The following is a 16,572-nucleotide window of genomic DNA, read 5'->3' as shown; positions in this document are numbered from 1 at the left end:
CCTGTTTCCAAGATGTCAGAAGTCCTCCTGAAGCAAGAAGCAGCAGCTCTGTTCAGGAGGTCCTGTGTTCCCAGTAGCGTCTGTCCAAATGGAGGAGAGCAGAGGGGAATGCTGCAGCACAAAGCGCCACCTTTGGCCAATGGCGGTCATGTGCGTAGACCGGCCAAGCAGGAGAGACCCGATTCCCCATGAGGAAAAAGGGAAAAAAAAAAAAGGGTGTGGGAGGGCTATTGGTGCATACTATAAAGTCCTGCCCCCTGCCTGTGCAGTGAAGTGCAAAATGGCACCGCCAGCACAATGGCGCCAGCCATACAGTAAAAAAGTTATTCAATAAATTAACAGATCAATATTTTCAATATATTTTGATGACAATAAAAGTGGAGATTAACTCAGAAAGGGAGAACTAAACATAAAAGCAAACCTCGAATAAAACCTGAAAATCTGGGTTTGAGTGCATGTAATTATTTACAGGGTTCCAAGATATGTAAAGGAGTGGACTGCTGTATGCAGGGACACACAGAGCAGTTTAAAGTGTCCTTGTGCCTGCAAAACTGATATGGAGGGAGGTAGGTAGTCACCTGTGAATGTCTTTCTCTGACCTGGCTCTGAAGGTTAACAAAAAACAAAACTCCACATCACAAGCAGGCACAGCTACACTTGTTTTGCAAAGATTATGCATGCGGGGACCCAAATTTCTGGGCCCCTGAGATTATGACTTGTGGAACAGGATATTGAGCATACTACCATTTAATGAAAATGTTTACATTTTGGATGGAGGGGTGCTTTATGAATAACCACAGAGGTTAAAATTGATGACATATCCTCAGGCCATCAATCTGCTTTTTAAAGGGGCTACTGCGCTCGTGCGAATGCAGCTTCCCCTTCATTTCTTTCACTGTAAAACGCCAACACATTTGTAGCTATGGTTAACATTATTACAGCCTTCTCCTACTCACTTGGCTGTGGCCACTTCAAACAGACTATCGGCAAAGGTGCCGAGATTCACACCCCTGTGGATAGGCCATACATTTTTTGTCTCCGGATAACCCCTTAAACTACTTGCATGACCTTTTTGGGTGGTAACACAAAGCTGTTTAACTACCAGTGTTTGCGGGTTGCCATAAAACACACTACAAGTGAGAATAAATAACATTTATTAGAGAAGTACATTGTTAAACACCTTGGGAAGAAACTCAAAATATTTAATATATGCAGCTTTTTCCTGACCTACTCAGGCTCTGTTCACATCTGCGTTGGGGTCCCGTTCTGACGTTCCGTCTGAGCTTTCCGTCAGAACGGGACCCTGAACAGACACAAACGGAAACCAGAGGTTTTGCTTGAAGCAATAGCGTAGTCGACTACGCTATTGCTTCCGGCAAAACGGCGGGTCCGGTGCACAACAGAGACGGACAGAAACCACTGGCACTGGATCCGTCACCAATTAAATCAATGGTGATGGAAACGGAAACCTCTGGTTTCCATCTGTGTCAGTTTGTGTCTGTACAGGGTCCCATTCTGACCGAAAGCTCAGACAGAACGTCAGAACGGGACCCCAACGCAGATGTGAAAAGAGCCTCATTTAATTACCGTGCAAATTGAAAGTGTTTACTTTCTACAGTGGAATTATAATAAAGGGGTTTTATTGATGTCGGTGAAATATATGTAACTGGGGCACGAGTAAAATTATTAAGTCCTCATGCACAAGATTGTATTACAGCTCCATACAGCCTTCAATTTGTACTAATAATAAAGAAGCCATATACCTCTATGAGGCCCTACTGTATTTCTGCATAACACTGATCTAAAAATAAATTTGTGGCATAGTCCATTGGATACCATATTATAGAGCTATTCTCCCCTAGAAGAATTGCTTGTAGGTAAAAATGACGAAGTATGGTTCCGCATAGGCACCAAATGGTGGCACATGTAGTGCCTACAGCCCACTGGGGCTCTGTGTGCCTACGCGCACATGACAGAGTAATGTGCATAAGGCCTTAGCAAGTTACTGAAGATCTTAAGTCAGCACAATGACAAAAATGCATGTGATTTCCCACAGAACTATTATTTTTTAGGTTTACGTGCAATCTATGAAGTACTGTAAAATTGCATTTAACAGCATGTTTCAACACAAACATTACCCAATATTTGGGTCAGAAAGATTACAGAAGTCTAGATCTTCTTTGAGTCTATACGATATTGCACTAGTTGAAAAATTTTTGAAGTTACATTTGAAAAGCACTATATTGTCTTCAGTCTTCATTTCGAGGCTGGAAATATTACATGGCCATAGTCTAAGCGTTTGAAGGAAATTCTGACAGGAAATTCCTCTGTCTAGCAGATTAATAAAATTGTTCACAGGAACGTATTTTTTTCTGCAATCCATGGTCACACATATAAAAAGAAAGAATGCAATCTAAACTTATTAATGTAATGAAGACCGTCCCAAAATCTGAGGCTCACAATGAACAATCCAGATGGACGTCATGATAGACTGAAGTTAAAAACGAAATGACCATAATAACATTAAAGGCAAGGTCTTACCTTTACAACCATTTTTTTATTGTTCCAATACAATGTGTCTCCATGGTAACAGACTACAGACAAATCACGTGTAGTCTGATCCTACAGTCAAACTCCCTTCCCCTAATTCTTACTGGGGGAGCAATAGGTAGGAGACAAGGGAAGTATGGAAGGGGGTATGACTGCAGGACAAAGGTTATTTATGGAAACTGCATAAGTCTGCATGGGAGTTGTAAACACAAAATTATAGATTTTAATTACAAATATTTACAAAGTTTCTTTATTTTTATTTTAGAAGCATTGGAGTATTATACGTTTGCAAAGGTGGACCTCACCTTTAATAAAACTTTGATTAAACTAATCACATATTTAAATGCAAAGAACGTATAGCAACAAATGTTTGCTAAAGTTTTGTATTTACATTTTCTTTTTATTCATATAAAGATTGCATCCAAATATAAATAATGACAAAGACATTTGGTGTCAGTCCGTTCAGTCTTTACATAAATATACAGAAAGGAAGGATCCTATTGCTGTGACATAAGGTGTAGGAGAAGGCAATGGCGGTCTCCTTAACTCTTGTTCGATTGCTGCACATGTAGCTGTAGAATCAAGTCTCTTATTTCATCTCTTTTATTCTTAACTGCACTCGCAGGAAACCAGTTCTCTAAATGCATGGGAGGATCAAAGCTTTCAACAGGTTTCTATAGGATAACGGAGAAAAAGAAATAAAACTTTGGTCAGAAAATTAACATTTATAAATAATATTAACCATTTTCCACCGCCGCCATTTTTCGGATTTTCACCCCCCACCTTCCAAAATCCATATTCTGCTGGTTAATACGATTACGGCGATACCAAGTTTATATATATTTTTTTCTATATCTTACTTTACAAGGAAAAAAATGATGGTTAAAAAAAAAAATTGTGTTTTGTCGCCATATTTGGAGCCATAACTTTTTTTCCCGTCGATTGAGTGGTATGAGGACATATTTTTTGCGGGGCGAGTTGTAGTTTCTATTGGTACCATTTTGGGGTACATCATACTTTTTGATCACTTTTTAATTTTTAGTGGGAGATAAAGTGACCAAAAAATAGCGATTTTGGCGTTTGCATTTTTTATTTTTACAGCATTCATTGTGCAAATTAAATAATATTATATTGGAATAGTTCTGACTTTTACGGACACGGCGATATTGCACCTGTGGGAAATTTATAGGAAATGGGGGGGTTTTCCGAACTTTTAATATTTTTTTTATATATTAAAAATAAACTAAAAAAACTTTTATTTAACTGTATTTAAGTTTTTCTTCCGAGTCCCCTTAGGGGTCTTGAACCAGTGATCGTTGGATCGCTTGCATGATATAATGGAATAATAATGTATTGCAGTATATCGTCATACTGACTGTCTCCTATGTAGCCCTGCCAGTGGCCACCCTGTTTCTTACAGTTCAGATGCTGCGTCGCTATTGACTGTGGCATCTAAGGGATTAAACTAGCAGGATCCCGCTCATTATACTGAAGCGTCGGCTGTTACACATATCAGACACTCGTTCTAAGGAGTGGGCTCTGCCCGTGAGTCCACTTCATACTCTCCACCAACCTCCGCGGTATATACACGGCAGAAGTCAGGTAAGGGGGTTAAGGGGTTTTCTGGAGCGAGGTCTGGTTGGTTGGGGCCATACTCTATGCACCACTGTCGACCAGCTGTTTTGAAGAGGCCGTGGCACTTGTGCAAGCGATTCTTCCCCTTCACTGCTCAATACTATCAATGGCCAACACACTGGTAGCAGCGGTATTACAGCCTTATCCCATGAACGTAATACTGTGAACAGGTTTGGATTATGAACTGATGTGAGACTTCGTTGCAAGTACATTCTGGGAAAACAATTGCGATAGCCACAAGCCTTACCCATAGTGCCCCCTACACAGTATAATGCCCTAATAGTGCATCTCCGCATTAAAGTGCCCCTATTGTGCCTCTCCACAGTATAATGCCTCCATAGTGCCCCACACAGAATAATGCCAACATAGTGCCCCCCACACAGTATAATGCCCACATAGCGCCTCCCCAGAGTATAATGCCCCAACAGTATAATGCCCCCATAGTGCCTCCCCCAGTATAATGCCCCCATAGTGTCACCCACATTATAATGCCCCCATAGTGCATCCCCAAAGTTTAATGCCCCAATGGTGCCCCCTATACAGTGCCTTTTCAGAGAATAATGCCTTCATAGTGCCATTCCACAGTATAATGTCCCCATAGTGCCCCCTTCACAGAAACAATGCACCTAAAAAAAAACTAAAGAAATATTCACCTAGTCTCGTTCCTATGATGAATGGGGCAGATCACTCTATAGGTCTCCTCCAGTACATACGTCAGAACAGTCATACATGAAGACGTAACTGCATCGCGCATGCCTGCGCCAACATGCTAACAGCACTGTCACTGTGTGAATTGTGGAGCAGGGAGCTCATGGCTCCGTGCTTCACCAATATATTCAACTTTATCTGCTTCCTGAGGTTTTAGAACACTTGTAGTATTAAACATACTACTTCAATTAATTACATTTTTTACATAGTACCATAAGCTGTCCATACGAAAGCGTTAATACATCTGCCCCAATTATACCATCTAGAGCTAGTGATAATGTGTATCTGCATACTGTACACACCTGAGCAAAGCTTTCCACGTACTGCAAGACGTACAAACCGCAGTCTGTGCTGTTATTCTGTTTTGGAACCTTGGGATATAAGTCTCTCATGCTGGACCTGCTAAATTCCCTTGGAGTTTTGCGTTTGACATCCCACTCCGCTTTTAAATACCTGCAGAATAATGGAAACAATGGTGAGCCAAAAAAAAAAAAAAAAAGGCATTTTTTGTGTTACTTTCTTTGTACAAAGTGATCCTTCCTGATATTTAACATTTTCAGTACACAAACTCTGTAACATGAAAAGTGGCCTTATTTACTGTATGTGTATGATAGAGTTAACAGCCATTTGTAGGAAGAAAAAATTGGTTGACCATATACGGTGCTGCTGGTAATAAAGGTAGAAGCAGTTCCAGTGTTTTGAAATACAAAAATAAATAATTTATTGTAAAAGACTATGCGTTTCAACACTGAACTAAGCGTCTTCATCAGGCCAAGTGTCACACCTGGCCTGATGAAGACGCTGGTTCAGCATTGAAGCACGTAGTCTTTTACAATAAATAATTTATTTTTGTATTTCAAAACACTGGAACTGCTTCTACCTTTATTACCAGCAGCACCGTATATGGTTCACCAATTTTTTCTTCCTGCAAACTCTTTACACCGGTAACCTCCTCCAGTTACCGGATGGGACCTGGATGCAGCGATCGAATGATACCTATTTCATTATAAGTCTACAACAGTGTTGTGCCTGTGCTAGGATAACGCCATGGGGTGAGCTCAATTGACTTTCCTCTGTTTTATGCTATTACTCTTAGTGATCTGCATTATGCGGCGCCGTGCGTTTTTTACTTTCTTCTCCAGTTAACAGCCATTTAGCAGAGTTACAAAACACTAGCTTATTATAAGAACATTAACAAACGCATGCCCACAAAAGCATTACACAGAAAGTCCAAGAATTATACATAGAATATTCCTTTAGCATTGAGGCTGTCAGTCAGCATAAAGTCAGCACACACTGAAAGAGTATGGTGGACCAGACCGTAGCTGCTTACATACAGAACTTTTTACCTGAGTGAAAATAAGGTGCCAAGACAAGGGGCAGGAGGGGGGAATTCTCAAACAATCAACGCCATTTTTTGTAGTAGAATCACAATTCACACAACAATTTGTGACTCTTCCTTTTTTATGTCGCTTATGTTTCTCAAGAAAATGGCCAGTGCTACCACGGCCAGATATTCACATTAATTATAGCATAAATCTACGTTTAATAGGTTTGACTTTCTGCAGCATGTATGGCCAGAGATGCCCCAAATTTATTAAGAGGCATGTACCTCAATGAATTAGGCGCCTCTAAGGCCTTGTTCACATCAGCGTTGCCCTTCCATTGAGTGGTTCCGTCTGCGGTTTCCGTCGGGTTAACCAGTCTACGGAAAGGCAAACGGAACCCGTTCACAACGGTGAGAAACGAAAACCATTAGGAAAGTTTCCGTCACCATTGAGATCAATGGTGATGTAAACGGAAGCCCAAATTTCCGTTTGCCTTTCCGTTGAGGGGTTAACCCGAGAAACCTCCGACGGAACCCCTCAACGGAAGGGCAACGCTGATGTGAACAGGGCTTTACTCCAAACGCACTCTAGATTAAAACTACCGTATGAAACGCAAGGTGTTACAGAAACAGAATATTTATACAAATATACAATTTGGAACTTGAAGTCAAGGTTCAACTTTAGCAATCTTTTGATATATCATTGAGTCCTTGGGGGTATGTATGCTGGGAACCCCACCAATCACATTACTCGGTCAATAAGGGGAATCCTAATGAAATTTTTCAATTAAATGGGAAAATTTCAGACAGTCTTGGAGATTCAAGTAAAAAAAAACTAAAAAGGACACGACACTTGGAGAATCAATTGGTTCTGAGGGCAAAGACTTTAAATTGATATCTTCGGACGTGTCAGAAGAGGACCCTGGCTACATTACAAATTAAATTTGAGGGAAAAAGGGTAACACTTAAAGAGGCTCTGTCACCACATTATAAGTGGCCTATCTTGTACATAATGTGATCGGCGCTGTAATGTAGAGAACAGCAGAGTTTTTTATTTAGAAAAATGATCATTTTTGACGGAGTTATGACCTATTTTAGCTTTATGCTAATGAGTTTCTTAATGGACAACTGGGCGTGTTTAACTTTTTGACCAAGTGGGCGTTGTGGAGAGAAGTGTATGACGCTGTGACCAATCAGCGTCATACACTTCTCCCCATTCATTTACAAAGCATATGGTGATCTTATTATATCGCTATGTGCAGCCACATAAACACACTATAATGTTACTCAATTCTCCTGACAGTGAATATTCATTACCTCCAGCCAGGACGTGATGTCTATTCAGAATCCTGACACTTCTGTAGCGTCTGTGAGATGTTTACAGCAAGGCAAGCGTAATCTCGCGAGATTACGATGTAACCTGTCATTTAAAAAGAGATTACACTTGCATGGCTGTAAATATCACACAGACGCTACAGAAATGTCAGGATTGTGAATAGACATCACGTTCTGGCTGGAGGTAATGTATATTCACTGTCAGGACACTTGAGTAACGTTATAGTGTGTTTATGTGGCTGCACATAGTGATATAATAAGATCACTATATGCTGTGTAAATGAATGGGGAGAAGTGTATGACGCGGATTGGTCAGCGTCATACACTCCTCTGTACAACGCCCACTTGGTCAAAAAGTAAAACACGCCGAGTTAGTCATTAAGAAACTCATTAGCATAAAGCTAAAATAGATCATAACCATCAAATATGATCGTTTTTCTAAATAAAAAACATTGCTGTTATCTACATTACAGCGCTGATCATATTATGTAGAAGATAGGCCACTTATAATGTGGTGACAGAGCCTCTTTAAGTCATATGATTTACATTTTTAATCACGAGTCAAACATTTTTTCTTCTGTGGCGCTACCAATAAGAGTCAAAGTCAGACGGTTATGCAAGATTTACTGTGATGTCTATAGGATTGTGACTATAGCATAACAGAATCATGCTGTGCAAAAGTGAACTGCAACGTTTGGCAGTCATTGCTTGTTGGTACATTGGGCTTGGTGCCTGGTTAAAGTAAAATAAGAAAAAACTAAATCTCCAAGTTACTTACTCCCTTAAAACCTGTACAGTAGTTTGTGCAGATCCAGTTTTCAAAGAATCGAAGATGAGGAGACACGGTCTGCACGGAGGGAAAAAATATGTTACCTTTCATGGCATAAGCTTGCTGATCTTACAATCCATTAGAGCCTCAACATTTCTTAAATCTTCAGATAAATTACTGGCAGCTTGTTAATGAAGATCTCATAGAATGGCGAAATGGTGTGTTGTGAAAATCTGCTTAGCAGATGGCAGTGAACAATGGAACCATATGCATCCTAGTCATAAGTGATATAATATGGGCTGACCATGGATGGCTAAGATTTGACAGGCCACTTCTTAGGTATAAGAAGAACTTCTGATCATCTGTAGCTCTTACTACAGCACATGAAGCGGATACTTTCCTCACAGAAAAGAGTAAGGATACTTTTACACCGGCCAACTTTGGCAGTAAAAACAACGAGTGGCGCCCAACAAGACTCGTCAATCGACGCTCATTTGCTCATTTCACAAGTAGTCCAGTATGAAGACGAGCATTCGTTACTACAATCGCTCGTCCCCATATATTTACAAAGGGAGATGTGCTGCCGACAACGATAATAGTTTATGCTGCATAAACTATACGATCAGCCGATGAACAAGCATTTTGCCTGTGAAAAAGGGCCATAAACATTGCTGCACAGATTAATGCCATATTGCAGGATGTGTAACAAGGGTACCAGGGCAAACCATGGGGGGTCATTGTAAGATATTTATATGGCTAAAGTAAGTGTTTGAGGAGTTGCTGAAAAGATCTAAATGCCTTACTAAAAATATGAAAGTATTTATATAAAAAAAACCAAAACAAATAAGATGTTTAAAGAAAAACTATTTAGAAGTCTTAGGCTCAATGAACACGATGCGTATTATGTGCGGTTTTGACTCGTGAATTGACCTGCGGTGCATATTTTAAAACCCACAGTATGTCAATTTATCTTACGTTTCCGCTTGCAAATTTTATCTGCCTAGTTCTAAAGAAAAAGACCTAACAGGCACCGAAAAACGCATTGAAAAACACGCAATTAGGTGCGGTTTTTACCTGCGAATGTCCTGTGTTGTGCATGTAGCCTAATATAATGGACACATCGTTTGGTAAGCAGGGCAGCTATTTATTTAAGAAGTCTTGAAATAAGCGAAAAACAGATTTGGGAATGTACTTAAGAAGACTAATAAATGACTGCATACAGTTCTGAACATAAGGAGCTGAAATAGTCATCACCATATGGTGAAAGAGGATTATATAGGTCAGAAATCTTCTCCTTTGTTACTGTTAACCATGCCCATTTACATTATAGGTTAAAAAAGGCTTTGTGTGACATGGTCACCGAATGTAAAAATAACATAAAATGCTAAATAAATCAACTTTATTTATAGATGTGACAGAAAAATATTGTTTAATAATAGAAAAGTATACAAATACACAAGTCAACTGGATTATTGTTTACCTTTTACAGAGTTTACCATGGTACTGGTCTTTGTGTTTCTGAAAAATATTTAAAATAAAAAAATAACACATTAAGTATGCAAAGCCTTTAATAGAACTACGATAAATCTTGGGCTGACCTTTACCATCTTGCTTGGAATGTATTTATAGCTCATCAAGAGTCAGACCATAGGGTGGTAATGTAAACAATGCCCCCCAGAGGCATTCACTGCGACTTGCTGAAATATTTCAGTGTATAGCTTAATCCCTGCTATTTTTGATTTGCTATGAATACAGGGTATTCAAGATTTTACAATTATGGACCCAAAATATAAAAATAATAAACTTTCTAATATACTTGTTTTTTTTACATTTCTCTTCATTCATGCTGGTCTTTGTTTGGAATCTCGAGTGATGATGTGATGTCAGGTGAGCCTGCGACCAGTCAGTCACTAAAGGTGTCACATCATCATGCGGGATTCCAAAAAAGGATCAGCAGGAAATTGAGCGGAACTGGAAAGAAAAGTATATTACAATTTGCTTCATATATAATATAATTTAAGTCCATGTAAACAAAAATTCTGCAAAGTCACTTTAACGCCTTTAATGACCGGCCTATTTTAGACCTTAATGACCATTTTTTACGTTTTTCCATCGTCGCATTCCAAGAGCTATAACTTTATTTTTGTGTCGATATAGGTGTATAAGGTCTTGTTTTTTGCGGGACAAGTTGTAGTTTTTAATAGCACCATTTTGAGGTACATAGAATTTATTATTTAACTTTTTGGGGGGGGGGGGGGGGGGGGAATAGAAAAAACCCTGCAATTTTGCCACACTTTTTAGCGTCCTAAAATTACACCGTTTACCGTGTGATATAAAACAATAACTTTATTCAGTGGGTAGTTGCGATTGCAACAATACCAAATTTGCATCGTTTTTGGATGTTTTACTACTTTAACACAGTGAAAACACTTTTTTTCAAAATTATTTCTTTTTGTGTCTCCATATTTGAAGAGCCGGAACGTTTTTATTTTTTCGCCAATGCAGTTGTATGGGGCTTTTTTTTTTTGCGGGACGAATTGTAGTTCTTATCAGCATCATTTTGGAGCAGATGCGACTTTTTGATCACTTTTTATCATATATTTTTTTTAAGGCTGGATTCAAAGAAAACAGCAATTTTTGTATGCTTTTTTATTTTTTATTTTTTACAACGTTCACCGTGCGGGTTAAATGATGTAATAAGTTTATAGTTTGGGTTGTTACGGACGCGACGATACCAAATGTGTGTAACTTTTTTTACTTTATTTTGTTTTTTAATAATAAAGCATTTTGTAAGCGGGAAAAAGTGGGTTTTTAATTATTTTTTTTCAACTTTTTTACTAGTCCCGCTAGGGGACTACACTGTGTGATTATACAATCGCTTTTATAATACACTGCAATACTTCTGCATATAACCTAAAGAAAAAGATGCCAGTAGACTAGAAGTGTAAGAAAATGAAAAAATACTTTATTGAGGATAACATGTAAACATACTATGATTAAAAGAGAATCCATAAACCAACAGGTTAAAAAGACATACAAGCCATGCAGCTCACAAGGTAAACAAGTTATATAGACAAGAAATGAATAATAAATGCCTAGTGGCATAACCTATCACTGTATGCGTCTGCACGCTAAATCCTGCCCACAAAAGTTGAGCAAAATTAAATAGACGTGCCATATAGAGTGGTGAAGGTAAATAACAAATATATGTGAAGATGGCAGCAGGAAATAGACAATGTTAACAAGTAAAGCGATATTAGAGCAGATTACGACGATTGAACATACCCATGATAAGTACAGGACTAGATGCACAGCAAGCTGTCCGCCCCCTGTATTGCAGTGTATTTTGCCTGTCTGTGTAAAACGGACAGGCATCTGCTAGGTCATGCCAGAGGCATGACCTAGCAGGCATTTACTACAGGCAGACCTTGGGGCATTTATTAGGCCCCCGGCTGCCATTGGAGACACAGACACTCTGGCGATCTTATCGCCGGGTGTCAATGGGATGAGAGGGAGCTCCCTCCCTCTCTCCAAAACCACAAAGATGCAGCGCTCGCTATTGAGCGCCACATCTGAGGGGTTAAACGGGTGAGATCGATACGAATATCGATCTGACCCATTCGAGCAGGGATGCCCCCAGCCCTAAGCTACCTCTGGCAGCTGAGAGCAGGGAGATTTAACAGCTCCCTGCTCTGTTTGTTTATTCCGATGCAGCGCCGTAAAAAGGCTATTGCATCGGAATAAAGCCCGTTAGTGGCCGCTGTAAAAACATTATGGGGCGGTCACTAACGGGTTAAGCATTGGCTTCATAAATTCCTTTTTTCCTGGGCAGACAGCAGCTTCTACTTTAGAGACAAGCAAGGACATAATTTTTATTTATAAAAAAATTCTATCATTTCATGTCTACAGCGACTATGCAGACCGCTGTCTCTTCATTGCAACAGACAGCAAACAAACCCTGTGTAATTTAAAGGTCGTATTCCCTTAAGACTATTTGCAAAGTTGCTTCATTTTTTATTATAGATGCAGTGGAGAAATAAACAAAATTGGTTGCATATCCTTTAATAAATAAGTTAGCGCCCTATTATTACATCATATTTAACTTGTTTTTTAATAACTCAGTACTACTGTATTACATCATCCATGCAGCCGCTGCTTCTGAGGGTGAGCTACAAAGATCAAGGCGCAGGATGTTTTTTTTTTTGCATGCTATAAACACAAAGGTCGTTAAAAAAAAACTTGCAATATTTGAAAAAAATTAAATAAATAAAAAAATTAGTTTTTTTCATTGACGTGGCCATTGTTTTATGTGGGAGAAATTGTATTATTTTTTTTCGGAGCTAGGGGGTAGAAAAAATATATATTTTTACGGCGTGAATATAGGAAAAAGCGATTCTCTGCATAGTTTTTCTTGACTATTTTTTTATCCCGTTCACGTTTCACACTAAATAATCTGTTAGATTAATTCTTCAGGTCACTACGGTCGTTTAAATAAAAACAAAATAAACATATTAGGTATCTAATGTAGTGGCAATAAAATATATTGTATGCCAAATAATGACTATTTTTGTTACTTTTTTTTAATCCAATTAAGGGTTCACTTTATTTACAACTCTATTTTTTACTTATAATGTATTAGCATACTCTTGTATGCTAATACATTACACTGTGTCACTATGACACAGGCTGCTGTTAGGGCAGCACATAGTGTGCCCTAACAGCAGGCACACGGAACAGACAGCCCTGGGGTCCTTTGTAAGTTCCCAGGGCTGACTGCAGAGGGATTCCCTGGTCTTTGATCACGTCACCGGGTATACAGTGATGCGATCAACGAGGGGATCAAAGGACGGACCGCGGCGATCAAAGGGTTAAACAGCTGGGGTTGGAATGTTTTCCAACCACAGCTGTATTTAGCAGGCTGCTCTAAGATCAGGAGGTGTGAGTTACAGCTCCTGCTTAGGAGGATGAGCGCTCACAGCCGACGCCAAAAGACGTCGCTGTAGACGAAATACCTGCCGTCAAAAGACAGTGGGCGGTCGTTAAGGGGTGAACTTCATAGTGTGAATGAGACAGAATTACATTCACTAGTATGCAAATGTATTTCCGGCAGCTATCCTACACGAAAAACAGCAGAAAAATGTATATGTAATATTTGCTTCTCAAACCAATACAAGATTTTCTCTGAGAAAAAACAAATATATGGTCCAATTATTTTCTCAGATTGTGCATGGGCATGCGGAGATCTACATAAACCAGACCTTGCATGTATTCACTTACTTAGGCTTAGACCAAGTGACCAACATAAGCAATTCTAGACAGAACCCACTCCTGAATTTCAATGTTTATAATAAAATCAACTTACAGAATGTTTGGAATTGCAGCTTGTTCCGGAGTTGGTAGAACCTAAAACATTAGAAGGGTATGAGACATTAAGTAGGAAGGAGAGGCACATTTTTATTACAAACTTAAAGTTTTCCTTAACATTTATTTAAGATCAATATAACTGACTTAAGGGGGTTGTCTTGTCATAGACATTGGTGGCATGTCCTAGCGATATGCCACCCGTGTCTACAATGTGACAACCTTCTTAGAACAAATTCTAAAGCAATAAAATATACAATATTTAAACTACAGTTATTCAAAGTATTCAAATATTTCAATACAATGAAGGCACCTTCGCAGTTGTAACTGTACTTAGTCCTGTGAAAGGATACACACCAATGAAATGGATCTGGTCACTGACATTTAGGTTGGCTCCAAATACTTCTCTTATAGTGGAATTCTCTTTATATTGACAAAAAACTCAATTATTGGTGGCGCTAGCATCAGTCACCCAGTGCCCCGGATCTCCGAGTGAGTGCCACTAAGGACACTAATACAGTTGAATACTATGGCCTGGCATAGGAGTCACTGGCTTCCTTCCCCACCATTCACCCTTGTATGCCACAGGCCTCTTTAGGCCCACAGCCTATTGGAGGGTGGGTGTCTGGCACAGAGCGGCACGATGGCGTTATCACACCTGCCTGCACTGTGTTGGAGACCGCTACGACTGCAGGCCAGAAAAGGTCTGTATCGCAGCTCTGGATGCGAAGTGGCATGTATGAACTCTGCACATATTGAACTTTTATTTTTGGTGTTGTGTGTCTAATGATTTGCATTGGTCAGATTTTTTTTTACCACAAACATGAATTCATATGCTTTATATATTACAAAACGTTATGGTCGAATGCAAAATTCAAAACTAAACTTGGAAAAACCGTAGCTTATTTCACGTAACTACTGGACAAAGTTGTAACAACATCCTAGGGATTCTCGGTAAAATACCCATTGAACATACTGTAAATAATACAATAAAAACAGGAAAAAACACCTTCAGACTCGCTGTTGCTTCCTTCTCCAGTGGTTTCCTCTTTCTTTGACAAATGGTCATTGAAAACAATAACTGACCCACTGTTAGCACCAGCTCTTTTTCCAATATCCTGAATGGCACTTCGTTCTTTTCGGTCTTCATACACTGCTTTTTCCATCCAGGGGAAACATATGACAACGAGATACCAGTGGCAACTGAAGAACAAAAAATAATATAGGTATTACTAACATCTTGCACCCTGTAAGTGCAATGCATTCCTTAACGCATAAAATGAAAAAGCAACAGTAACATGTGCAGGGGACTTAATTGACGATTCTGCAAAAAAAAACAAAAACAAAAAAAACAAAAAACTTTTATCAACTATTTACAGGATAGTTTTTTGTGATGCTGATTGTCAACCAATCCTGTTGGGATCAGCCAACATTTATGTAATGTGTATGGCACATAGATGAGGAGTACAACTGAGCCCAAGGTTATGAAAAAAGGAATAGTTTTGATAATGAATGTGATCCCCTACGCTCACTTCTACACATAACCCACATGGTGTGATAATTTCCAAGTGTGGCGGAGTCATTCGATCAACATCTGATGTGTCTCACTGGTTACAAATCTGAGAAAATACTTGGATGTCAGTATCAAGCTCCACCCAATACTGAATCCTCTTGCATGGCAACCTATTCTACCTTGGTAGCTCAGATCACATGTGTGGTCACCTTTATTAAATAAGAGACGAATAAACATAATAAAAGTGTAAAAGGCTGGTCAAAGAGGTATATTAACCAAATTTCCCTTTAGTCATATTTTTTTTTTTTTAACCCTGCTTAAAAGGGGTTTTCTTTTCTTAGACATTTATGGCATATCCACAGAATAGATGTGGGTCCTAGCTCTGGGACCCACACCTATATCAAAAAAGGGTGTCACTCATCCCCAGGTTCAGCCTGGTGTCGCGGCCGCAGAATCCAGTTAGCAACTGGTGGAAAGAGGGTGCGTGGCTCTCGCCATTGTGTTGTAAGTTTGTTACAGAAAACACCTGAGCTGCGCTTGCTTGGCTGTTTTCGTAACTCCCATTGAACAGAATGGAGAGAGCACATGCCAGATATGCCATAAATGTCTAAGATGGGAATACCCCTTTAAAGTGGTTCCCCATAAAAAATAAAAATGTACCTTTAAAGTGCCTCTCCACTGTTCCTCTTCCGCCTAAACTCACGTCGGTTGTGGAGAGCTGCAACTGCACGCTGGGCAGTAGAGTTGCCAAGGCAATTGTATGATGCCCAATGAGTATTCTGCACGGGTCCTAAACAGAGTAGCAACTGTACCGCCCAGAGTGCAGTATTGGCTCTCCGTGCCCGACCGGATGGGAGAGTAACATTGGAGGGACACTAATGTTTCACTCATTCCCCCATTGCTGGTCCAAGGACATCCACACTGCTTTTAGGAGAGCAGCACCATGACCTGTCAATCAAACACGGACTGCATCAGTCATGTCAATATTGAAAGCTGCCATCTGTGATTGTTCACGGTGGTCACATAATATCATGTTATCACGTTACAATACTGCTTTCATAACAAACACTGGCGTGTCAACTGGGACCAGCAAAAAAGTTAAAGGTATTAAATAATAATAATAACGCTTTAAATATTCCTAGTGACATACTTACTTTTCATTAACGGGCACAAAGATAAAATCCTTTGTAAAGATATCAACATGACGGGTCCAGGTTTTGACTCTATGGTGTCTTCTTTGTGCTGGACTTTATAAAAAAAAAATAGAATTTTGCAGTGATAAATCTGCTGACATAGTGTATAACAATTCAAACTTAAAAGCAGCTTATTTATAAACAAGAAAATGTGAATAATATTGAAGCCTTAGGGTCAGTT

The 16,572-nt window shown here is 39.4% G+C and overlaps 1 protein-coding gene across 3 annotated transcripts in view; it reads right to left on the bottom strand.

Moving 5' to 3' along the window:
- Positions 1 to 1,137: 1,137 nt before the first annotated feature.
- SENP7 (SUMO specific peptidase 7) overlaps positions 1,138 to 16,572 on the bottom strand; it is a 69,998-nt gene continuing 54,563 nt past the window's right edge. For all 3 annotated transcript variants that reach the window (XM_075852773.1, XM_075852774.1, XM_075852775.1), the window contains 7 exons: positions 16,353 to 16,445; positions 14,695 to 14,888; positions 13,687 to 13,727; positions 9,805 to 9,842; positions 8,334 to 8,402; positions 5,196 to 5,346; positions 1,138 to 3,224 (listed from right to left, as the gene is read on the bottom strand). In XM_075852773.1, coding sequence (XP_075708888.1) covers positions 3,093 to 3,224; positions 5,196 to 5,346; positions 8,334 to 8,402; positions 9,805 to 9,842; positions 13,687 to 13,727; positions 14,695 to 14,888; positions 16,353 to 16,445 — 718 coding nt within the window. In that variant the 3' untranslated portion in view covers positions 1,138 to 3,092. The remainder of the gene's footprint in view (positions 3,225 to 5,195; positions 5,347 to 8,333; positions 8,403 to 9,804; positions 9,843 to 13,686; positions 13,728 to 14,694; positions 14,889 to 16,352; positions 16,446 to 16,572) is intronic.

The sequence above is a fragment of the Rhinoderma darwinii genome, chromosome 2 (assembly GCF_050947455.1).
Source record: "Rhinoderma darwinii isolate aRhiDar2 chromosome 2, aRhiDar2.hap1, whole genome shotgun sequence".
NCBI lineage: Eukaryota > Metazoa > Chordata > Amphibia > Anura > Rhinodermatidae > Rhinoderma > Rhinoderma darwinii.
This window is presented reverse-complemented; position numbering and strand designations above follow the sequence as displayed.